Below are 23,813 nucleotides of genomic sequence, written 5' to 3'. Positions count from 1 at the left end.
ATTTTTCACTTATGTGCCCTTAGATTCCCACGACGCAGTTTTGAGATTTAACTCTGCTCCTACGCGTGGTTATGAGAAGGATGTTGGAAATAAAACCACCGTCCGCATCATTAATTCCCAGGTGAGATGGACGGAGGGTTTTCAAGGGTGTACGTTTTATGGGGAAGTAGTTTAACTGGCTGCATGAAGAGGAATCACCCAGTTTTCCATGACCATGAACTTGCTTATTTCTATGGGTCTTGCAGTTATAAAGAATTAACGAGGAAAAATGCAGAGAAACATGGGTGATGCGTGTGAGTAGAAAAATAAGTACATAAGATCAAAAGGAAAAGTCGGGGTAGATGTGGGCAAATACCTATGTAGTGTACCGCATTTTGTGACCTGAAGAGAAGAAAGTTGGAGGAAATCATGGGGTGAAGGGGAGAAAAACAAAGGAACAAAAATTCAAGGGTCAGCAAGGCACCTCAGGAACTTTGAAAATTTTTAAAATGAAAATATATCTTCTCAGTTGTTCCTAATAAGAGTATTTTCCAAAATTCATAGCCAAGTGGTTCTCAGAACAAACCAAAACAATTTCTATAATTTCAAACTATATCGGAAAAATGGGGTGATGAGCGATGTATGGGGGTTTCTTGCAGAACAAATATTAGCATTATCCTAGGTCCCAAGGCTTGCAGCCTGCAGACAGGTAAAAAACCGGCCCCTGTTTCCTGAATTCAGAGACGCTGATGATTGAAGATTCCTCCTCGGTCTGATGACAGTTTCTCAGAGAGGAAGAGCTAAGTCCCAGCCAATTAAAACTCATGTCATTTGTGAGATCTGTCCTGACTTCATAAATATTAACATGTGAAGGAAAAAAGTGCATCTTAAACACTGCGGGAAAATTACACCTTAAAACTGAGGCAAATCAGGGCATCATTTTCTCCCCAAACTGTACTTTAAAAAGATGATTGGCAGGTGAGATTGAGGGACTCACCCAGGACCAGCGAGCCCACAGGGGGAGGACAGTCACACCGGCAGGCCCAGGTCTCCTGAAGAACCCATCACTTGTTTGAGTATTTTTCTGTGTATCTGCAGATTCTGACCAACCCCAGCCATCACTTCATTGACAGTTCGTTGTATAAAGACGTCATCCTGGTGGCCTGGGACCCAGCTCCTTATTCTGCAAACCTTAACCTGGTAAGTGTTGCCTTTGGTGTCCCTGCCCTGCTGGGTCAGACAGTGCCTTTGACTGATAAATAACAGAAGCTAGTCAGGGATTAAACTGCGACAGGCAGAGTGAAACCAATCCTGGGTGCTGACTTAATTCATGTACGTTCCCACCGTTTGAGTCCCAGTTTCAGTAGCATTTGTGGTGAGCGTAATCCATCTAGTGCTGAAGTGTTTTTGTCCTGAAGGATTTAAAACACAAAAACAAATGTCTAAATGTCGACAAATGCCTAGTTACTCCAGAGGCTGGGCTGATTAAACTCAGAACTTTTCCATTGTGAGAGGGTTACATCACCATCCAAGTAGTTATAAGATCTTTGGAAATAAATCGGAAGTTCTTGGCAGGGCAGTTTAAACTTTGTGAATCAACAGCACATTGTTATTTAAATGGAATCTGTTACAAGCTTTCCTTGAGTGTGCCATGCCTTGGCTTCTGCCCCCAAGTATTTTTAATCTGATATGATTTAGTATAAACAAGATTATTACTAACCACCAAAATACAAGTAAGTTACATTCATGGCCGATTTACTTTTGGTGAAATCTGGCATGAAGAGTCAATGTACTTGTGTTTTTTCTTTTTTGGGTTTTTTTGAGCTGTAAGGACACTTCACTGTTTTTAATTGAAATATAGTCGACATAATATGTTGCGTTAGTCTCTGGTGTACAGCATAGTGATTCTGTATGCATATATATTGGTTTTCATATTCGTTATCATTGTAGGTTACTACAAGATATTGAATATAGTGCCCTGTGCTGTACAGTAGGACCTTGTTGTTTATCTGTTTTATATGTAGTAGTTTGTATCTGCAAGTCCTGAACTCCCAATTTATCCTTCCCCACTCCGTTTCCACCAATAACCGTTAAGTTTGTTTTCTATGTCTGTGAGTCAGTGAACTTGTTCTTAAAGAGGGCTGGGAAGATAGGTTATAATTTAGCCTCGTGAGCAATGCTGTCAGCAGCTGTACCAGAGTCTCGGGACTTGCTCTGCCGGCTTCCTAAGATGAAACAGGTCTTACCACCAAGGGGCGACTTTCTAAGAGAGCCGCCCAAGGTTGGTGGTCCCTCTGGAAGGAGCGTTCTGTCCCCACTGACCCTGAGACTGAGGCTGGACGGGTACCAAGCACAGCTGTGACTGGTGCCCCACCAGGAGCGCACCGCAGAGTCACCTGGAATGGTTTTCAGGTGTACCTGTCAAAGCCCTGTTCCCAGGGATCTGGGCACATACAGCCTCGATGTGCATTTCTGAGACGCTGTCTGGTCGATTCTCAGACACGCCGTCTAGTGAGAATCAGCTTCCAATGGACGTTCGAACTTGTCAGCTTCCTTCCAGCCTGAGGTTCTGTAGTTGAAGTTCTGGCAGTTTTCTTGCTGTTTGTGGACCAACGAGAGCCTCCAGCTGTCGGGCCTTGTTTCTGCTTGTGTTGGGAGCATCCCAGCCCAGGGCACAGAGCTGTCCAAGCCAAAGGCTGTGGGCTGCTTTCTGTGGGTCTCATATGAGGCTCCAGGGGAGGTGGGGAATAAAAGACCCCCATGTTCTCTTGCCTTCCTCTCACCACCTTGGAGTTTGGGGGCACAGTTCACTGAAGATGCTCTGGCCAGTCCTCAGAATTTTTAAAGGCACAGACCACATTCAACCATGGACTGTTCTGTGGGATCTTAATGGACACCCACTCTGCCCGAGGTATCTGTTTGCAGGGACCGTCAGAGCCCCTCCCCCAACACCTCCAAATCCCGTTTCTTGGCCGCACCTCAGACACTTATGAAGACTTTAAAAAAAAAAATCAACCTTATTGTTCATGTTTTCCTTACCATGATTTATGCATAATCAGTGTGTGCCCATTTGATGGATGTTAACACGTGTAGAAGCCACATAGCCCCCACCACAATGAAAAGACAGAACTGGGGGAGAAGGATAGCGCTCAGGGTGGAGCGTGTGCTAGCTTAACTTGCACGGGGTCCTAGGTTCAGTCCCTGGTACTGCCATTAAAAATAAATAAATAAATAAACTTTAAAAAAAATGTTTTTGATTAGAAAAAAAAGGAAATAGAATCTTCCCATCGCTGCTGAGAGCTCCCTTGGGCCCCCTCATCTGTCTTCCCAGACCCACCCCCAAACCCAGGCACTGACTGAGAACTTTCTAAACAATAGATTTGGAGAAGGTATTTTTGAAGTACAGTGATTGCCCCGGGGGTCAGCAGGCTGCAGCCGTGGCCCAAGTCTGGCCCCGTGTGTGTGCAGATAAAGTTTTACAGGAACACAGCCACGCACACTCGTCCCGTCCCCGCTGTTTCCAGGCCCACAGCAGAGCCCAGCGGTGGCAGCAGCGCCTCTCTGGTCCCCAGAGCTTTCTGTGTTTGCCATCGGCCCTTTACAGGAAAGTCCGCTGACCCGCCCTGGGCCCTTCTCCCCGCGTGTAACCCGGGAGTAAAGCATCGGCCGCAGGCTAGACCGGCTCTGCCCCCCGGCCCCTCCTCCAGCGAGGCGGCGCCTGCGGGGTGGTGCCCGCACCCTGCCAGCCCGGCCCGGCCCCTCGGCCTCCAGGTGCCCCCTGGCCTGGGTGCGCCCTGCTTCCCTCCCGCAGCGCGGCCCTCCGTCCCTGACGGCGGCATTCTGCTCCTCTTCTCCTAGTGGTACAAGAAGCCAGACTACAACCTGTTCACGCCGTACGTGCAGTACCGGCGGAGAAACCCGGACCAGCCGTTTTACATTCTCCACCCCAAGTTCATCTGGCAGCTCTGGGACATCATCCAGGAGAACACGGAGGAGAAGATCCAGCCCAACCCCCCGTCGTCTGGCTTCATCGGTGGGTGAATGTGAGGCTCCGGGGTCCCTGGGCAGGCGGGCAGGGTGGGGCTTAATGCTTAATAAACACACGTTCGTGTTATATAGTTAGAGCCATTCAAGGCGGCTTTGGAGGGGGATTAACTGGAAGAGATAGAAACACAGTGTTCCAGCTACCTAGGGGCACGTAACAAACTACCCCCGAATTTTGAGAACTGTTGTATTTCCTCTGGTGATGGGGAGGGGGTCAGGACGTGCTTGGCTGGGTGACCTTCGTTCCACAGGCATCACGGGGTCACTGGCTGGTATTCAGCTGCCCCCTGGGGTGGCCTCGCGCTATGTGGACTCTCAGTGGAAGCTCAGGGCTCCTGGACGTGTTCCAATCACAGGAAGTAGAAGGTGCAGTTTCTCAGGGCTGAGGCCCGGGGACTTTCTGTGGGTCAAAGACCCGCCAGATTCGAGGGGTGGAGACCCCAGGGCCACCCATGAACCACCACCCACCCGAGTGCACGGTGCGGACGTGGGGCGGGGCCGAGGAGTGGGCTTTGTGGCCACAGGACCACGCCGCGGGTTGCAAGCTTACTGGTACCTCTGGGCTTTCAGGAGTCAAATTCTAGGGCCGTGTTGTGCTCTCTGCTCCAGAGGTGACTGGCTCCAACCCAAAAATGGACTCCACGTAACGAGGGCCTGACACCTGGCATAGTGTGGTTTTTGCGGCCAGGCTTTGATCCTCAGAGTCTGTGGTCTTACCTCATTTCTTCACCTCTGTTTCAGCTTATTGCCCCATTTTTTCTTGATTTTATCTGAGTAGGATAATATTGCAGAGTATTTTAAGTGCCCTTGGCGATGTGAAGGCTGCAGTAGAAACAAAGGATATTAATTTTGTCCATAAAACATTGATAATGTTCTCGACCCTAATTTCAATGAATTTGCAACCCTGCACCTTAGCTCGGGCTGCACAGTAGGTCCCCGTGAACAAAAGAGCATTTGGGGAAGCTGATGCTGGTTTGGGTGAGGGGTGCAGGGCGCAGGAGGATCTGGATTGAGGCTTGTGGGTTTTGAAGCGGGTTTGGTGTACTTTAACAGCGTCAAACATTTTACACAGAATTCGAGCCAAAATTTCCGAGGCTGCAGGTTATTTCCCTTAAGCATAGCTCCCTCCACCCCTTTTAAAGCCATGCCTTTGACATTCTTTGTTTCCGAGTCACTTTTTGAAATCCTCAGTCCTGTATCTTTTGTACAGAGTCACAGAATCCTGTTGACTTAGGGAAGAAAGTGGAATCTAGTGTGTGAGCAAAGGGTCAGGAGGATGGAATGATGCTACGACCAGAAGTCCTATCAAGCATTTTCCGTGTGGGTGCCTCCCTGTGAATTCATGAGGCTAATATCTGATTAGAGCTCAAGTTTGGGGGCCCAAGGGCGGGGGCCTCAGGTGTGCTTGCTGTCAACAAGCAGTTTGAAATTTTCCACTTACATAGTCATCGCTGGAGAATGATGTTTCCCCATGTGTTTTTTGTTTGTTTATCTTTTTAAAATTGAAGCATAGTCGATTTACAATGTTGTGTTAGTTTCTGGTGCACAGCATAGTAATTCTGTTACATCTATGTTCTTTTCATATTCTTTTTCATTCTAGGTTATTACAAGAGGTTGAATATAGTTCCCTGCGCTCTACAGTAGGAAGTTGTTGTTCCTCTATTTTGCATATAGTAGTTAGTATCTGCAAATCTCAAACTTCCCATTTATCCCTTCCCACCTCCCTTCCCCTTTGGTAACCATGTGTTTGTTTTCTGGGTCTGTCAGTCTGGTTTCTAAATAAGTTCACTTGACTTTTTTTTAGATTATTATTAGATTATTAGATTTAGATTACCATATGGTAATCATTCTTGATTTATATGATTTTATTTAATATAATAAATGCTAAGACGCATTATTATAATTATAAAAATTATTATTTTCTTACATGAAATATACATTTCCAAATCACCTTTGAATTGCACATATTTTCTGGAAATATCACTTTATAAGTCGTTTTTGCTCCTTAAGTAATCTTAAGTGTAGTTCTCATAATTTTGCATCTCACGATGAATTTATGGGGCCCCCGCACAAGAGCTGCTAGGTTTCCCTGGTGCAGCGTGTTCCCCAGCCTGCTGCCCGCCCCCCTCGGTCAGACACGTGTCCGCAGAGTTCTGTGGTGGTTCTCATAAACGTCTGATAGACCTCACGTGTGGCTTGAGTTCAAGTGTGACCTGGAACTGACGAAAGCTGGTGTTTTCTGTCACTCGCATCTTGTTCTGTTTATGTCCATACCTTACTGCCACATGTGGAGAGGGTGTGCTCATCACGGAGAAAATTCTGTTATTATTAATGATTTTGATCCCACTTTAAATATTTTGCCAGGTGAAAAGTTAAGACAATTCTAGTGTAATCACAATGAAAGTAAAGGCTAAATGATTACCCTCTGCTGGCCTCCAACACACACCTGCGTGTGCAAAGTAGCGTTTTACAGGGGAGCCTCATTCATTCCGGGTTTGCGATGATCTGATCAAGGGTTGAGGCTTGCTTTTCATCCAGGTTTTGGGCAAATAAGCGTAGATGGTTCTTGTTAATGCTGAGCTGTGTAACGCGTCGTTTTATTAAGATCCAGTGGGAATGCTTTTGAATTGGTTTGATAATGATACTGAATTATACAATATTTAAAACGTGAAATTTGGCAAATGAATGCCTCTTGGGTCATATTTTCCCAGAAAACTTTGCACTTTTTTTCCCTTCAAATGACTCCCTAGTAGATACTCATTTGTAAAAACTGGCCAAAAAAACTTACCATTAATTGAGTTATAGTCAAAGATTTTTAAAACCTGGCCACATGCCCTTTGACTGGCTGGAGAAATATATTACAAAGTGTCTAAATATTGATCTGCCTTTCAAAAAGGCTGGCTCCATGTTGAAAGCAGAAAATTTTCTTAGTGATGAAAGCAGTTACTTTTCAGTAGTCCATAAACAAAATTACGTAACATAAAAGTTTCTTCAGTGATTTCTTTTACAAATTATTTTACTGAATACCAGGGCATTCGATGCTTTGTATTCTTTTTGTTTTTAGATAATCCTGAGTAGTCCTAAGAAAGGAAATGAAAAAAGAAACAAAACAGTTTTAGCATAACCAGATGTGAACTCCCCGTCGGCCGGGGCTTAGGGAAGTGTTGAGGAAGGACTGGAATATTGTGAGTTTACACGTGTGTCGTGTCTGTGCGGACGGCTGATTAGGAAGGCTGGCATCTGAGAGTCTGGGCTCCCCATCAAGAGTTGGCTCCCAGAGTCTCTGCAGAGCTCCCCTGACGGTGAATCACAGTGTGTTGCTGGAGGAATTAGCCCACGGGGAGAAGGTTCTGGAAGTTTATGCCCGTCTCCCCTGGGCTTCACCCTGTGTGCTTTTCCCTTTGCTGACTCTGCCTCGTACCCTTTTGCTGTATCATTGACTATATGTTGGGTCCCATGGGTCCTTCTGGCAAATCATCAAACCCAGAGGTAGGCTGGGGACCCAGTACCTTGTCAGTATGATTCACAGAGCATCTGAGAAATGTGTGGTTGGCGTTTGCGCTGTTTGTGGCTGGCGGGGCTCAGCGTCACAGCGCTTCAGAGGAGATGCCAGCGGCAGGGCTCAAACCTTTTTCTCAGTCCAGTCGTTAAACATGCCTTCCTCACATCATCCTAAGATTGCAGCTTGTGGGCTTGGCCCCCATTTTTACGTTTCAAGCTTAGTTCTTTCGTTTAACGTACTTTTTTTCCTTAGAGAAATTTTCCCTAAATCCCCAGTCAATCAGAACTGTATCCTGTTCAAGACACGTTGCATTTAAGTGAAGAGGCCTCCAAGAGGACTTGAAGGCTCTTGGTCTGTCCCAGCTCTGCTCCAACCCTGCCTCCCTGCGGGATATACTCCCCACATCCCATTCTCTAATGCACACTCCCAACCGCGTGGGAGCCGTTACACACCTGCAGACACTGACGTCCACTGGTTCCTGTGTGCAGCCCGTGAAGAAATTCCACCTTCGGGATTTTGTGTATGGCTCCATACTGTGAACCTGTAGGAAAACTGACATGTAGATTTAACCACGTTTAATTATAATGATTTTCAGTGTTTATTATATGACAGGGTGTAAATCTAAATGCAAATATATGTATATCAGCCTTAACAAATTAAAAAGCAGAGTGTACAGATGCCAAAGGAAACGACCATGCTGTCAGAAAAAATTTAAAATAATAAAATATTCTCCACATTTGGTTTCACAAATCTTGTCCACTTTTCACACGTCTCCGACGAGTTGTACATTGATTTTCCATCCGTTTGAAAGCGCTGCGGCACCAGTTCGATATCCAAACGACAGCTGGCTGTCATTTAAACGCTTAGAGTAGATTTGGCTCTAACTGAGATTTTGGGATGTGCCAGGCCAAGGCTCATGATTGCAGAACCCACAAGTTCATAAGGGAACACGAAACGAAATGCAGAAAACAGGAGGAATTATGCAGATAATTCAAGATAAGGACCACACTTCCCGAACCTCTGTTGGCCTTCAGTTGGGACTGTCATGAACTCCGTGGCAAGCTTTTGTATTTCTGAAGCTCTAGAAGTTATTTTTAAATCACCTCATACCGATCAGAATGGCCATCATCAAAAAGTCCACAAATGATAAATGCTGGAGAGGGTGTGGAGAAAAGGGAGCCCTCCTGCACTGCTGGTGGGAATGTAAATTGGTGCATCCACTATGGAGAACAGTATGGTTCCTTAAAAACTAAAAACAGAGTTACCATATGATCCAGCAATCCCACTCCTGCACATATATCCAGAGGAAGCCCTAATTTGAAAAGATACATGCACCCCAATGTTCACAGCAGTACTGTTTACAATAGCCAAGACATGGAAGCAACCTAAATGTCCATCACCAGATGAATGGATAAAGAAGATGTGGTGTATATGTACAATGGAATACTACTCAGCCATAAAAAATAATGAAACATTGCCATTTGCAGCAACACAGATGGACCTAGAATTTATCATACTAAGTGAAGTAAGCCAGAAAGAGAAAAAAAAAAACTGTATGATGTCACTCATATGTGGAATCTAAACCAAAAAAAAAAAAAGAGAGAGAGAGAGACACAAATGAACTTATTTATAAACCAGAAGCAGACTCAGAGACATAGAAAACAAACATATGGTTACCAAAGAAGAAAGGGCAGGGTGGAGGAAAGGATACACTAGGAGTATGGGATGAACAGATACATACTACCATATATAAAACAGACTTAAAAAACAAGAATTTACTGTATAGCACAGGGAACTATATTCAATGTCTTGTAATAACCTATAATTGAAAAAGAATCTAGAAAGGTGTATTATATATATATAATATTATATCTATTATATGTATATATATTTACACATAACATATGCATATACCTGAATCACTTTGCTGTACATCTGAAACTTACACAATATTGTAAATCAACTATACTTCAATAAGATTTATATAAACACTTTTTAAATGAGGAATTACCACCAAACAAATAATAGATTATGAACCTTGAGTCTAGCATTGCTGAGAAATTATAAATAAGCCCAAGATTGTCAACAATGGCTTCAGAAAGGCAAGATGGAATTGTATTATGCTGACAAGCATTTCAGTTGGAAATTTTTTACTGTGGGCTTACATTTTATTTACATTCTTAGAAGTGGACTTTCTTGCCAAATTTTCACAACTTATCATTTAAAAAGAATAGTATGAGGCTCTGCAGTGATTTGTTACTAATGAATCGAAGCACCAAATGATTTACTTTCTCGTCCTTTACTTGAAATGACAATCACATCTATTAATGACAGGGGTGCAGAAAATTCCTAGGGAAAGCCACAATCACCCTGGTATGAGGAGAGAGGGAAAAAAAATGAGGAATTAAAGCAACTTTAATGTTGATAGTTCCAGTGAGGAAAATAATTTTGGGGTGGGGGAAGTAATTTGATTGATTGACTGATTGGAGGTACTGGGGATTGAACCCAGGACCTCTTGCAGCACAAGCTAAACCACTGAGCTATACCCTCCCTGGAGAAAAATAATTTGAAAATGAACCTGAGACTCTGTGTCTCCATCTCTTTCCTTTTAAGCTGCTATTTACATGCGTTTCATGGGGACATCACAGTCCTGTTGCAAATCCAGTGGACCCGTGTGTAGAACGGAGTGGACCTGCGTGTAGATAGGGGCACCTGCGTGTAGACCGGGTGCGCCCGTGTGTAGACCTGGGTGAGTGACAGTCAAACTTGGGGATGCAGTCTGTCACCAACTGTCCTCTCCTGAGTTCGAGCGCTTTGTCTTCTCAGGAGTGGACCGAAAGAATGCGTGTACAATCGCGTCAGGTCCGACACGCCCCCGCACCCCCAGGCCGCACACACGCCCCTCACTGGAAGCCGCAGAGTACAGAGGACAGGAAGGGGGAGCAGCGCCGGGGCCTCCCCACCCCCGTCCGCGTCGCTCACCGCTCGGTCTTCTGTCGCGCAGGCATCCTGCTCATGATGACGCTCTGCCGCGAGGTGCACGTGTACGAGTACATCCCGTCGGTGCGGCAGACGGAGCTGTGCCACTACCACGAGCTGTACCGCGACGCGGCCTGCACGCTGGGCGCCTACCACCCGCTGCTCTACGAGAAGCTGCTGGTGCAGCGGCTGAACACGGGCGCGCGCGGCGACCTGCGCCGCAAGGGCAAGGTGGTGCTGCCCGGGCTCCGCGCCGCGCGCTGCCCGCCGCGCGCCTGAGGCCCCGGGGCGCTGGTCCCGGGGGCGGGGCGCTGGTCCCGGGGGGGGCGGGGCGCTGGCCCCAGGGGGCGGGGCGGGGCGACCGCCGCCACCGGTAACTCAGCCTCGGCCGGAGAGTTCTTCCCCTCCTAAGCCTCTGGGAACTCACGACGGCTTTGAATATAGAAATGGAATTCAAAGGGGGAAAAAACAAAAACCAAGAAAGATGCAAGAAACAATTTTTAAAAGGATAGCGAGGAAAAAAAATGTATATCAAATGGTCAATACCTCCAAAACGTCTTTTCTTTACCCCGCCCCCCATCAGTCAGGGAGGGTTCCAGCCACAGGGCTCCGAGGTACACCTGCCAGGAGGGCGTGGCTTATAGCTGGGAGCGCTCACGCGGAGGGGCAGTACCCGTCACAGCCGGTGAGTCCCTTGACTGTGCACTGATCGTGAAGCATCCCAGAGTCGATGACGAACGTCTGGATTATCCCCCAGACGTGTCTATGGCGACAGCAACCCCCCCCCCATATCCTATGAGGTGTTTCCAGCCGCGGGCAGCCCCCTCTCTGGTCCCTGTTGCCCGCCAAATGCTTTGGTCTTCGTGGGTCAGGCCACAAAGCATCCCCCCTGAGCAGTCCAAGAAAAAGCCCACCCAGGGTAGCAGTACAGACGATGCACTTTGTTTTCCTGCACTATTTCCTTACTTGACCAGGAATCCCTGGCCAACAGGAACTTCCCCGGCAGGTGAATGCAGACCCGGGGTCTGCAGGCGGCCCTGGACAGACCGTCCTCCACGCCGGCCCTTCTGGTCTGTACCTCCTCGCCCGCCAGCCCTCCCCACAGCCCGGAAGCCATAGGCGCCGACAATTAGGACATCCCCCTGGGGGAGGGCTCCTTCCAGTCTAGAAGGGAGACTGGGGGGCTGGCACCTTGTGATTCCGAGGGTGCACACCTGTGTCTTTCATGTGTCTTTCTGGTTAGTGTCAGCTATTGGGATCCTGACAGTGATGCACCGATTTTCACTAATTCTTCCTACGGGCGGATGTTTCGGACCCCCGCCCTTGTTTTCACAGATGTGTTTTACATGAGCAACTTGACAAAGCCATATGATTAGGTATAGTTGTGTGAAAGTATCGCCCTTGAACAGCAAGGAAAATAACACGTGCTTCAGAGGGAAAGGCAGTGGGAGGGAAGACGGTCGTGGCAGTGAGTGAGCTACATTCAGTTTGTTCTGTTGTAATCTCAGCCTTGTCACTGATACAGTGAAAACAAAATGTTTTTGCCATGAATGCAGCGAAACAGAAACGTTTTGGAATACCTTCGTTAAACAGGCAACTTCAATCTATAATCAAAATCAAAACGTATCTCAGTGGTATAGTGAAGACTTCTTGGCAGTGACAATAGCAACTTAATTAAATGTGTTCTCCTTTGCAAGGGTGTGAACGTCAGGAGAGTTTAGTTTTTTGTTCCAGGATTGGTTTCTTTTCCTGAGCAAGGATGGTTTACAGAAACTGGCAGCTTCTGTACCGTTAGTCTACTCCACAGAAATAGGGTCGGGTCACAGGCATCTCCTGTGGCTTCTTGGAAGAGTGATGTGGGAAGAATGAAGAGTTTCCATCGTGACAGTATCCCACTTTGAGAGTTTTGCTTCCAGATCTGTGAGAAGGGATGGGTAATTTTGTCTAGCACATTGGCTTATGTCTGAGCAGACGTGGCCAAGACACTTTTCTTCCTAATTCCCTGAAAGAACATAATCTCTTCCAGTGCTGAGTGAGTAATGAGTTCAGCAGCATTGCTGTGGGGTGAGCAGTCCTCCAGCCGCTCTGTTCCTCCCCAGAGCCTCCAAGCTCTGACCTTCAGATGCCCATGTCACTGATGTTTCTTTAGTAGCCTCCTTCTGGATTTCTCTCCCTGCGTCCTTATTTCCAGGACAGCCCCCTCATGAGAACTGTGAGTAGAGGAAAATGTGCCGGGGGTCGATGTAAATATTCAAGTTCAAAAGCCCTAGAAAATATTTCAAGGATTTTAAAATACACTTTGTTGTAACACATGGACTTTTAGAAAGGACTTTCAGTCTCATTGACGTTATAAGAAAGACTGAAAAGCTTAAAGAAAATTTAATGAAAACTTTTGGATTTATCACAGCCTTAAAGACTCTTGGGAATCGGGGTCTGTTAAACATTGAGGAAAATGTGGTACACATTAATATTCGTGTGGGCTGGGTGTGCTTCTGTTTGAAAGTTTCCATTGTTCAGCTGCTCAGAAGTAGCAGGCAGATGTAGTGGACATGATGACCGCTTCTAGTTTGAGTCAGGTAGGTCCTATGTGGCAGAGTTTTGCCAGATGTCGACTAAATCCTCAGATGCTATGTTTGCTGAATAAACACACAGCCCTTGCGCAGAGATGTTAACAGAAAGCGGTGCCCACTGCATTCTTCCCAGCTCCGCCCCTTCCAAACCCTCCACCCTGTTCCGGGACCAGATGCTCGTAAACTGAAGCTATTCAGTGTCCCTTTTTTCACTCTCAGGACGGACAGAGGTCACATTGCTTTACATCTCAAGATAACGTCACTTCATCTTTTCTTGCTGTTGTTGTTGTTACAATACAACAGTGTTGACCAGGAGTGACAACTCACCTGCAACCAGGTTCATCCAGCTCGGTTCCCCAGCTCCTTCCACCAGGTACAGGGTGAGGTCTGACAGGTCCTCACGGTCCCCGGGGAACACTAGTGCTGGCCCCGTGTCTCACCTCCCCTGCGTCCTTACAGGGGGCAGCTCAGAGCTGTGTGTAAGCCTCGTGCAACTTCAGGGCTGAGAACCGAGATGGGTGAGCAAGCGACTTTTTCCCCCTTTCAGGTTCAGGGGGACTGTCCTCATCTGCTGGACGCAGAGCTCAAAACTCTCAGTCACAGCCCACCCCACGTGTCCCAGGCCCTCGGCCGGTCAGCCAGACACTTCATCAGTTCTGGACTCTCCAGTCCTCTCCTGCCATTGAAGCATCTGGACAAAGCCAGGCCGAAGCAATTGTTAGCATTTTCAAAACTGAGAAATAAAATTAACTGTTTAAAGCTGCCACAGGTCATCCTGTGGCAGGTTCACGAGCCAGTCCATTCTGGTGGGACAGATTAATATCTGATGCTGTGGGCTGACCCTTCCGGACAGGGATGCTGAGAGCTACTGAATTGACTGGGTCTGTTTGGCTGCATGAGGTGGAGTCAGGCTCTTGTGAGTAATGGTCGGTGATGTAAGACTCTCACTGCACAGATGACACGACTAAAGCTCTCTCTTCAGCCTTTTTTCTCAGAGATCAACGCACAGGGCGGGGTCGAGACTGGTGGCCAAAGTGACCTGGTCCCACAGCTAAGCAGCAGAAGGACAAGAGACGGAGGACAAGAGCGGTTCCACAGCTGCATTTAGAAGTTCAGTGCTTGGGCCAGTTGTGCCTGAGTTCAGACTTGCTGTTGATGCTCTGGGTATTTTGTGAAATTGTCCCATGTTTCTGTCTCTCAGACAGTATTTACACCAGTGGTTCATGAAGGGTATTTCTCTGTCAAGGAAATAAATTGTTAAGTTCTGGTTCTTGTTTTATTAGATGAATGAAGCCTTTTAGTAAGAAGAAAAAAATCTATCAGTTTCTCTACAAGCTTGGGCTAATGGAATCTAAAGACTTAAAGGTATTGATAGAATTCTTACTCTTGCTCTAAAGCGTGCATGTAGATATAGTTCTGTGTATATATACGTATCTACACACATGGCTGCTTTTATAGTGTCTTTTTTCAACAAACTTTACTTCTGAAAACTTTACAATAAAGTTTGTTTTAATTATGCAAACACCGATTTTTTCCAGAGAAGTAAGCAAATGTTATATGTCCTTCTGTTACAAAAAAAATAAATCTAGTCTTCCCACACACACATATTTCACACATTCTGGCTACCTTAGAAAGTATGTCGGAAATATTTACAAGACACTCGGAGCGTGGAAACACTACATGAAGATCGTATCCTCATCAGAAGCCTGACTGAACTCTGAACTTTGGGGGGAAGTTATCCTAGACCTCACAGCTTTTGCAAGATTAGGGAAAGAAACATTTATTTGGTTCTATGGGAGATAGTCTTCTTAGTAGGTAGATTTCACACAAATTACCTGCGTTGGAACTGGTAAAGCCTAATGCTTACGATCCCACACTGTCCTGTTTCACTCTTGATAAAATACTTATGAAATTTTTCCAGTGGAAACCAGTGAACTTTTTTAACAGCTTTGGGAATTTTTTTGTATGCTAGTTTTTAAAATGCAGTGTCTACGCGTCAAATAAATTATGGCTTGAGGTTTTCCAGAAGTCACCTTTTAAAAGTGTTTGTACACATTTTAACACTTTGACCTTTTCTATTTTGGTTTTGTATATTTTTATGTGTACACAGTGTACAGATTTTTTTTTCCTGTAAATAAAACATGTTTTCATTTGTCTAGAAGTTTCTCTGAATGTGTAGAATTTGCACAAACAAAGCAGCCTGGGGCGTAATAATGAGTCTTTCCTGGAAAAACCTGGTGCAAAGCTGAGATCTAATGGAAGCTGCAGAAGGAGTGACTCCTTCAGACGCTGATGTGGACACACGGGGCCTGGAACAGAGATGGGGTCGGTGTTCCGCACTCGGGGGCCGTCGGACGCAGGGGAGCGGCCTGGCTGAAATCCAACAGGAAAGACATATTTAGGCTCCAGGTCCTGGTGCTGGCTCAGCAGCCCAGCGCTTTTATTAGCTGATTCCTTGGGGGGTACTTCCAGTGTGACAGTGCTTTCAGTCTTGGAGAACACAAGTAAGTAATCAGAGAGGAGCCTGGGGACAGGGAATCCACCTCACCCACGGCCAGCTCACGTTAGCATGGTGTTTCCATACTGACCACGTCAGGGGAAGTCAATTAGGGTCCTGGAAAGAAACTTCCAAACGTGTGTACTTTCTGGTTAGAATGTGAAGGGGTCCTCGAAGGGCAGCGTCCAAGTTTGATGTCAGGACTGGTGTGGGTGGCTGAGGACGTGGTCCCCTTTGACGGTTGTGCTGAATCAGACGGGGCTCGCACACCTTGGCCATGGTTTTCCTTTCCCTGCAAGATGACTGCCTGCTTCCAGACAATTAAAATGCACGCCTGGTTCTCAGGGCCCTGATTTGGAAGGACCAGGGGTGGAGCCCTCGAAGGATGCTGGGATGTGGCTGCTGGGAACCCAGGTGCGTACCCAGGGAGAAGCAGGAGTGAGGGAGAAGGTGGGCGAAGAACAGGGGAGACGGGACTCGTGAGGACTGGAGGCACACGGAGGGGCAGCCCTGGGCACTCCGTGCTGTGCTCACGAAACCCCAGGTACACAGAATCCAGCAGGAGGACGGCCCTCCGGCACCAAAGATCTGCTGCCCCTTCATCAGAGCAGGGGGTGGCCAACTGCAGCTCACAGCCTGCTTTTGTCAGTAAAGTTTTATTGGCCCTCAGGCACACTCATTTGTCTACATCCTGTCCATGCTACAACGTGTGAAAGTGGAGAATTTGCGACAGAGAGATTATAGCCCACCACGCCTGAACTGTCTCTTACCCAGTCCCTTACAGAAAGGGTCTGCAGAGCACCGAGGGTGTTTTGGGTTTTGTTTGTTCATTTCTTCTGTCTGAGGAGGACAAGGCTCTGCCCCCAGGAGACCACCCAGACGGGATCAGACTCACAGGAGGAAGGCCAGCTGCCTTAGGGGTTTGCTCTTAAATACTTATTTCCTCTCAACAATATTTAATATCCCTGCACACAAAGTGGAGTGACCATTAATCAGTGGCTCTGTGACACTCATTCAGTGTCTAGACCTGAATAAAGACTGTGTCCCTCAAACCCCACGTCTAGTCCTTGGGCAGGAGGGGCGGATCAGCCAGGGGGTGCGGGAAGCATGTGGTCATTCTCCACGAGCCGTTGCCGGGGGTGATGGGAGGATGTTTCCAAGTGTACCACAGAACGTTGCTGCATCATCTTGGATAAACACCTCAAACTTCTAAAGTGTAATCTCTTCAGGGTGACGGCACTTAACGGGGAAACTGTCAGGGGTGTGAAAATTGCACAGGCATCCGCCGCACACAGTTTAACCAAACAATTTCCAGCCCAGCCTTTTACAGTGGCATTTTTAACACCTTCACAAAGCAACAACATGAAAGAAGGACCAGTCTAACACCTGCTCAGAAAGACAGCCTGTTCTTCTAACAAAAGCACAGCACGAAGCAGATTCCGTGAGTTAATATGATGCAGAGATAGACAAAAATGCCTGGAGTCACGAAGACAACAAAGTCACTGCGTGACATAGAGAACCAGTTGGATTCCTCAGTCAAGAAAGAAATAGAAATTATTCACCTGGGACAGGTTTGTTTATTCAGAGACCAGAGGAAGTACATGTATTCTTTGTTTTCTTCCTTTCTTTTTCCTTCAAGTTAAGGATTCCTGCATTTAGGTAGCATTTCAAAACAGCTGATGATATAGGTCAATATTTTAATGTTCAGTCAACAAGGAGAAAAAGAACAGAAGAGAGAAAGTGGCAGCTGCTCTTACAGGCTGCTCCCCACAGATTCAAATTCCCAAAGGGAACTGGCTCTAAATCCCAAAGGAATTTACCAAAATGAGTGTGAAATAGAAATTGACACAGCGTCGTAAACCGACTATACTTCAATTAAAAACAATCGTAAAAGGGGTGGGGGGGATGAGTGTGAAAAGGAAAGTTCGATTAAGTGAGAAATGCTCTTCCTAAAACGAAAAACAAAAAACTGACTCTTGTGTGGAGAACAATCACGTTAAAAGAGGATTTACAGGTAAGAGTGATTGTTCTCAAAGCTGAGGTGGCCAGAACTACTCAGTGTCCCAAAACAAAAGTCAGCGGGCATTGCCAACTTCATCCCTCAGAGACGAGAGAGGTTTAGAAACCACAGTTCTATCCGTTACTGGCTAAAATTCGACGTGCCTCAGAGCGCACTAAAAGGTTGTCTTCACACAATGGGAAGCCGGTGGAGACCGAGAAGCAAAGAAGATACCAGAAGGAGGTTATCATCCTTTCTGTGGCCTTACCCAGAGTGAAAGTCTCCAGATGGACTCAAAGACCGTCTCGGCCAATCCCTGAGCCACTCGGAAGCTTTCCAGCTGTGATGGAGTGAGTGGAGGGGGTAGAGGAGGGAGACAGGGGAGAAGTCTGTTTCCAGTTTTGAGCAGGCACCGCGGTCCCCACTGCTCTGTCATTCCTCCAAGAAGTTGTGAAATCGGGGTCAATTACAGGAAAAATAAGTCCTTTTCCCCAGCACATTCTAGATTTTCATTAGCTCTTTTAATTTAGAACATTCCCTACCAATCCAGACTGCCTGGGCCAGCAGCCAGAAGGGGCAGTGCTGTGTCTTCAGGAGGAGACTTTCACTGGGGACACTCCAGACATTGTTTGGGGACACGGTCTCGAGCCACTATGTGGAATATCAAACAGGGTTGGGGAAGTCCCTTCTTCTGAAGTCCAGTCTCTTAGTCGGTCCCTCATCCACCCCCCTTCTACTGGGCCCATAGCTGCTGCTAAACTCAGTATTGCAGCATGATGGCAGGTCACCTGCCAGTGAGCAGAGAGGGAAGTACATCTGAATGGAGGGGGAGGGGAGAGGAGACCACACAGGTGAGTCAGCCAGGGGTCAACCCGGAAGACAGAAGCCACTCTGGGTTATTGACGGGGAGGAACTGAACTCAATGCAGCAGTTACGCAGGAGGTAAAAGGACTGAGAGCCTGAAGAGTGGCTAGTAAGGCAAGCCAGGGTTCTGTCCCCCCTCGGGCTGGAGGGACAGGGGATGAGCTCTTTTTTCCTGTTTGAACACCTGGCACAGGGGGTCCCAGGCATTCTCGTCTGAGCATCCCAAGAAGTGGCCCCGCTGACTCAGGTAGGACACCTCAACGGAAGAGGCTGTAAAAAGTCTCAGCACAGTCCTGAATTTTCCACTTTGTTTCCCTTTAACTGATCAACAGGCGTTTCTAGCGATTTTCAATTCGTTTACTTCCTATTGCTAGTTTAAACTCACACCCTTCATAATTTCTAGTTTCTCATCAATCTGAGATAGTGAGTTGGTATGATTCACATACCTTCCGAAATGTATTCCTGAGGTAACTAGGGCGTGAGATGCTCTTGGAACCCTTTCACATCCGCCCTTTCCACGCCCGTCAGGGCAGGGGGGTGACGCCTGCAGGTGTGAACCCACCACCGTCGGCTTCTGGTCCAGCAGGTGCCTCCCTACAGCCATTTCCCTGTAGGAGACGTCTTTGTGTCCAGAGCTTGCTTTCGTAAGACTTTTCTTTGCGATTCAGGATTTCCCAAAGAAATTCATCCTTCCTGGGACTTGCTAAGCCCTCTCCACATGCAGACCCAAATCTCCCTTTCCTCTCCTGGAACGCTCACGTCCTCGCGTCAGACTTCCAGCCAGGTCCTTCCAGTCACCTACCTTTTTGCTCACAGTTTCCATGTCTTTGTGTTTTTGCTTTGTTTTGACATATGACTATTCTCTCCTGCATTTTATGAAATAAATTCTTTAAATTTAAAAAACCATGCGTCTTAGCTCGAGAAATTTCCCTTTTGACCTAATCACACCCCCTTGACTACTCCTGTTACTCTTTGTTGTCTCGTTGCTGTCACTCCTTTACCCCCTACATTTCAGGTTATTCCAGCCCCTGGGGGAGAAGCCCCCACCTGGGACCCAGGCTCCTCGGTCGCCCCTCCAGCCCTCCAGGCCCAGAAGAGCTAGAACAGATCCCACCTGTGGGCTCTCATCCAGGGGTCCCCGGCTGAAGCCCGGCCCCTGTGCTCTGTCCTGCCCTAGCTGCTGGCCTGTCCCCACTGCTGGCCTGCCCTGGCCACAGTCTGGCCCTGACGGTGCAGGTGAGGAGTTTGGAGATGGAGGGGCCCAGGGGTGAGAACTCGGGCACGTCCGCATCTAATTCTGCACTTCTCTGACCCAGCGCCCTGATGGTGCAGCTAATTTTGCTGTTCAGACTCACTGACAACACAGCTGCTAACTAGATCTCATGCTGAAAAATTCTGTCTTGAAAAGCCCCGAACGCCTTCAGATTTCCCAGCCTCGCATCAAAGTCGCCAGCCCGTTCTAATTAACGGCTGGGTTTTTTCGGAGAAGGAATGAAATGAGCTACTTGAGGTCTTTTTCATGTTCTCCCGAGCATAAATCAGCCGCTCAGCCCACCTGGAACATCTGAGTCAAACAGAGCAAACCTCACGTCCCAAACCAGCCACCAAGTGCTTGGGAAACAGAGAGGGGAAAGGGGTTTCCCTGCGGGGACCGGCAACATACAGTTTGAGGAATTCATGCAGTTTCCTCCATTTCTCCTCTGTTTTCTGAAGGCTTTTTTTTTTAGCTTCCTCCTTCAATAAAGAAAGGCTGAGTAACAGCTGTTTCATCTCTGGCTCTTATAAATTGGAAATGGATTTTTAGTAACACAGCAAAATTCCACACCATGAAACTCGATAAAGGCCACAGACTGTGTTAGAGGGCTCTGACCTGTTTAAGGGAAGCACTGAGGACACAGGCCGGTAGAGAGGGGGCAGGACCGCCTGCCTGTCCTTCTGGGGAGGGACTCGGGCAGAGGTAGCCCAGGAAATACCTGCGCTCGGAACAGGTGCATTCCGGGGACACAGGTGCATTCCGGGATCCAGATCCTTGATGTTGGGCGTGAACCCGGCTGAGCTTTGCCCCCGAGGGAGGCATTATCTTGTTTGCTGGATGTGGACAAATCCGTGCTTGGCTCAGAGGGAAACCTTGCACCTTGCAGAGGCGTTCACCACCAGACAGTCCAGAGCAATGGCCGTCCACGCCTCCTCTTGCAAGGTGTGAGAAACAGACCCAGGAAGGGGTCTCTCCCAATACCCACTTATATCTTACTCATCACTTAAAAGACATTCCCTTGACACCCTGTCTCCTTCGGTCACTGCCCTTCACTCTCCTTCCTTCTGCAGCTGCGTGCCCCCAAGAGTTCCCACTTGTCACCATGCAGTCACTCCCCACGCCATTGCATCTTGACTTTCACCACTGCTCCTGAATCCCGGGGACCCTTTGCCAGTCTCATCCAAGCTGTATGCTCAGCGACTTTCACACTCACGATGCCTCCTTCCTTCTGGAAGCTCTCTCTTCCCCTGGCTTCTGGAATCACAGGGCTGCACCTTCCTTCCTGACTGTCTGGTTGCCCCTCCTTAGTCTGCTGGCTGGTTCCTCCATGTCTCTGTTTTAACACCGGATTCCTCTAATGCTGGACTTCTCTCGCAACTCCACACTCCGTACCTGGGTGATTTTACCCACTCCCACATCATCGCCATTGTCTCGGGGGTATTTCTTCCTGTCTTCATCTCTAGCCTAAACCCCTTTTTGCCTTATTCAATACACTCAATATATTCAATTGCCTTCTTGGCTTTGCCACTGTACAGCTTTAACAGATCAAAAACTAGACCCAAGAACTCTTTTACAAATGTGTTCTGCCTCCAGGGAGCCTCACCTTGGTAAACAGAATCATCCCCTTAGTCGATTTAAGTTAAAAAACAGATGCCCCTTCTGTGAGACACTTTATTCCCATCATTGGAAATTTTTCATGACAAATTAATTTTATAAAGACAAGACACAACCTCCACCAGCTGGAAAACTCTTGTCATAAAAATAAGAATCCATGCTGTCAGTGATATGAATGGCATTCCTCAGAAGCATCACCAGCATTCAGCAAAGCATACCTGGTCACCCTGATGGACTGAAATACAGAGGGCTTAAGATGTCCTGCAGCATGTTAGCCAGGCGTTGGCTCTGAACGTTTACTTGGCAGAGACAAATAATTAACCCACTGTCAGACTGCTTTCATGTTTAAAAAAAAAAAAGGATAAATAACAAGTTCATGCCGTGTATTCAATATCTTGTAGTAACTTATGCTGAAAAAGAATATGAAAATGAATACACGTATGTTCATGTATCACTGAAGCATTGTGCTGTACACCAGAAACTGACACAACATTGTAAACTGACTATACTTCAATAAAAAATATATATACGTACAAAAAAGGTGGGGGAAGAATATAAGAAAAACAGGATATTGTAAAATCAGGCCTTTGAACTCTTCCGCAAGTGAAAAGGACCAGTGCCCGACATGCTTTCCACTGTGAAATTCATCACGAAGAAAATGAGCGGTCTCTGAGAATCCGGGTTTTACTTTCTCTCCTTTCCCTGCCTGTCTCTTTAAAATGTAGACGTGACACTGCAAACACAAAGCCAACTCTAAAAAATAAAATAGAAAGAGGCTGAAATGTTCCAAGCTAAGAGAACGGTAGATGGATGGCTGTGGTGATGCAGCTGTAAGATGCTGATTAAAAGGCAGCATCGGCGAGAACAGCGGGACTTAAAACAATTATCAACACCAGAGGCCCATAGCTCATCCGATAAATCACAGCTCAAACGGAAGTCTCCTCCTGCCCCTCTGGCTGGAGGTGCTTGAGTCTCTGGGAGATATTAAAATGCAAATCTCAGCAGGTCTTGTCTAGCACCTGCATCTGCATGTCAGATGCTGCAGGACTTACTCTGAGTAATATGGAGTATTTCAATGAAGTGATGCCGTCATGGGAACTTTTCATCAACCCACCTTGTCACTGCCCCAGAAATTATATCCATGTCCCACCCCTTTAAGGTTTTAATGCATCATTGGTTTTTGTCTGCATTAACATTAGGTATATAATAGTATTTTCTGAACATGCACAATGGCATTTAAATAATACTAGTATCACATATTTGTGAAATACAACCATCCAAGAGGAAATAGTGTACAGTGTAGCTGACCTGCGGAAACCGGCCGATTTACACTTGGTTATGGTAAATGGCCACTTTCAAGCTGCCCTTTGCAAATACAGGAAATTGTTTGAGGCCGTCCAAGATTATTCTGACATGTCCATTCTGACAATGCTTAAGCCTTCCTACCTCAACATGAGGAGATAACCATACAAGAAAGGTGGGGGACAGGCTCGCCTTTAAAATTTCAACAATGTATCTGCTAGGAATTTATTACGGAATAAAAAGTAGAAAATAAACTAAGAAGAAAGAGGCTGCACCAAGCACCCTGTGGCCATCTCAGATTTTTTTAAAGAATGAAATAAGAGCTACACACAAGGAATAAAGGACCAACGGGACCCGGCCTCACGACTTACCGTGAAGCCACATAGTCAAAGCAGTTGTGTGCTGGTGAACAAGATGGGCAGATGGATGGGACAGAACAGGGAGCCGGGACCCTGGCCCAGAGACAGTCAGTAGTCAGCTGACCCTTGACCAGAAGCAAAGGCAAAGGAACAGAGGAAGGGGTCTTCTCCACAAATGTGCTGGGGCAACCGGACATCCACGGATCAAAAACCTAATAATAAAATAATTCTAGATACAGACCTTACACCTTTCACAGAATTTAACTCAAAGAGGATCACAGGTCGAAATAAAAATGCAAAATGATACGACTCCTAGAAAAGCACGTGGGTGACCTCGGACTTGGCAAAGACCTTTAGCTACAACACTAAACGCAAAGCCCAGGGAGGGAAAGCAGATAATGTGTTTTCATTCACAGTAAAAACAGGCCCCATTTCCTCTAAGAAACATAAGCATTACTTAAAAGTTCACTAGCCGTTGACACTTCTGCAGACTCCAGGAAAACAGAGATTGCGTTCTCACTGGCCGCCTCCTGCTTCCGAGGTCACAGCGATCTACTCAGCGGCGGTGTGCTCTGCGGACGTGTTCGCACCCGCTCAGGACAGGTGATCTGGCTGTCATTCCTCTCTGACTCCCATTCTCTTTGGAAAGGCCCAGATTCTGTCCCGCAGGCTCAGAAGCACCCTCCCCGCCCGCCCGAGCCCTCGGGACCTGAGCCGGCCGCCCCGCCGTCACTGCCCCGGGGGCCCCGCCGGCCCCCTCCACTCGCGTGTCCCCGGGCGGCTGCCCGGAGTGGGCGGCCCGCCTCCCAGCCCAGCTGGCCCCGCCGCCGACAGGTGCTGGCAGAAAGC

General features: G+C 47.2%; 1 protein-coding gene and 1 long non-coding RNA gene across 6 annotated transcripts in view; one reads left to right on the top strand and one right to left on the bottom strand.

Moving 5' to 3' along the window:
• The window catches only part of ST6GAL2 (ST6 beta-galactoside alpha-2,6-sialyltransferase 2), a 60,325-nt gene extending 36,969 nt beyond the window's left edge, over positions 1-23,356 (top strand). For 3 of the 5 annotated variants that reach the window (XM_032493654.1, XM_032493653.1, XM_032493652.1), the window contains exons 3-6: positions 24-121; positions 1,078-1,179; positions 3,838-4,012; positions 10,530-15,229. In XM_032493654.1, the coding sequence (XP_032349545.1) occupies positions 24-121; positions 1,078-1,179; positions 3,838-4,012; positions 10,530-10,783 (629 nt within the window). In that variant the 3' untranslated portion in view covers positions 10,784-15,229. Of the gene's footprint in view, positions 1-23; positions 122-1,077; positions 1,180-3,837; positions 4,013-5,623; positions 5,771-10,529; positions 15,230-23,346 lie in introns of those variants that run through there. The other 2 variants (XR_004324770.1, XM_032493655.1) reach the window with 2 other exon arrangements.
• Positions 5,921-10,639, bottom strand: LOC116667747. Its single transcript, XR_004324771.1, has 3 exons — positions 10,508-10,639; positions 7,978-8,066; positions 5,921-7,103 (listed from the first exon to the last, which is right to left on the bottom strand). It is a non-coding gene; the product is annotated as an uncharacterized LOC116667747 (long non-coding RNA).
• Positions 23,357-23,813: the final 457 nt, after the last annotated feature.

Source organism: Camelus ferus, chromosome 12 (genome assembly GCF_009834535.1).
Source record: "Camelus ferus isolate YT-003-E chromosome 12, BCGSAC_Cfer_1.0, whole genome shotgun sequence".
NCBI lineage: Eukaryota > Metazoa > Chordata > Mammalia > Artiodactyla > Camelidae > Camelus > Camelus ferus.
Note: the sequence above shows the minus strand (reverse complement) of the source record. Positions and strands in the feature narration are given on the sequence as shown.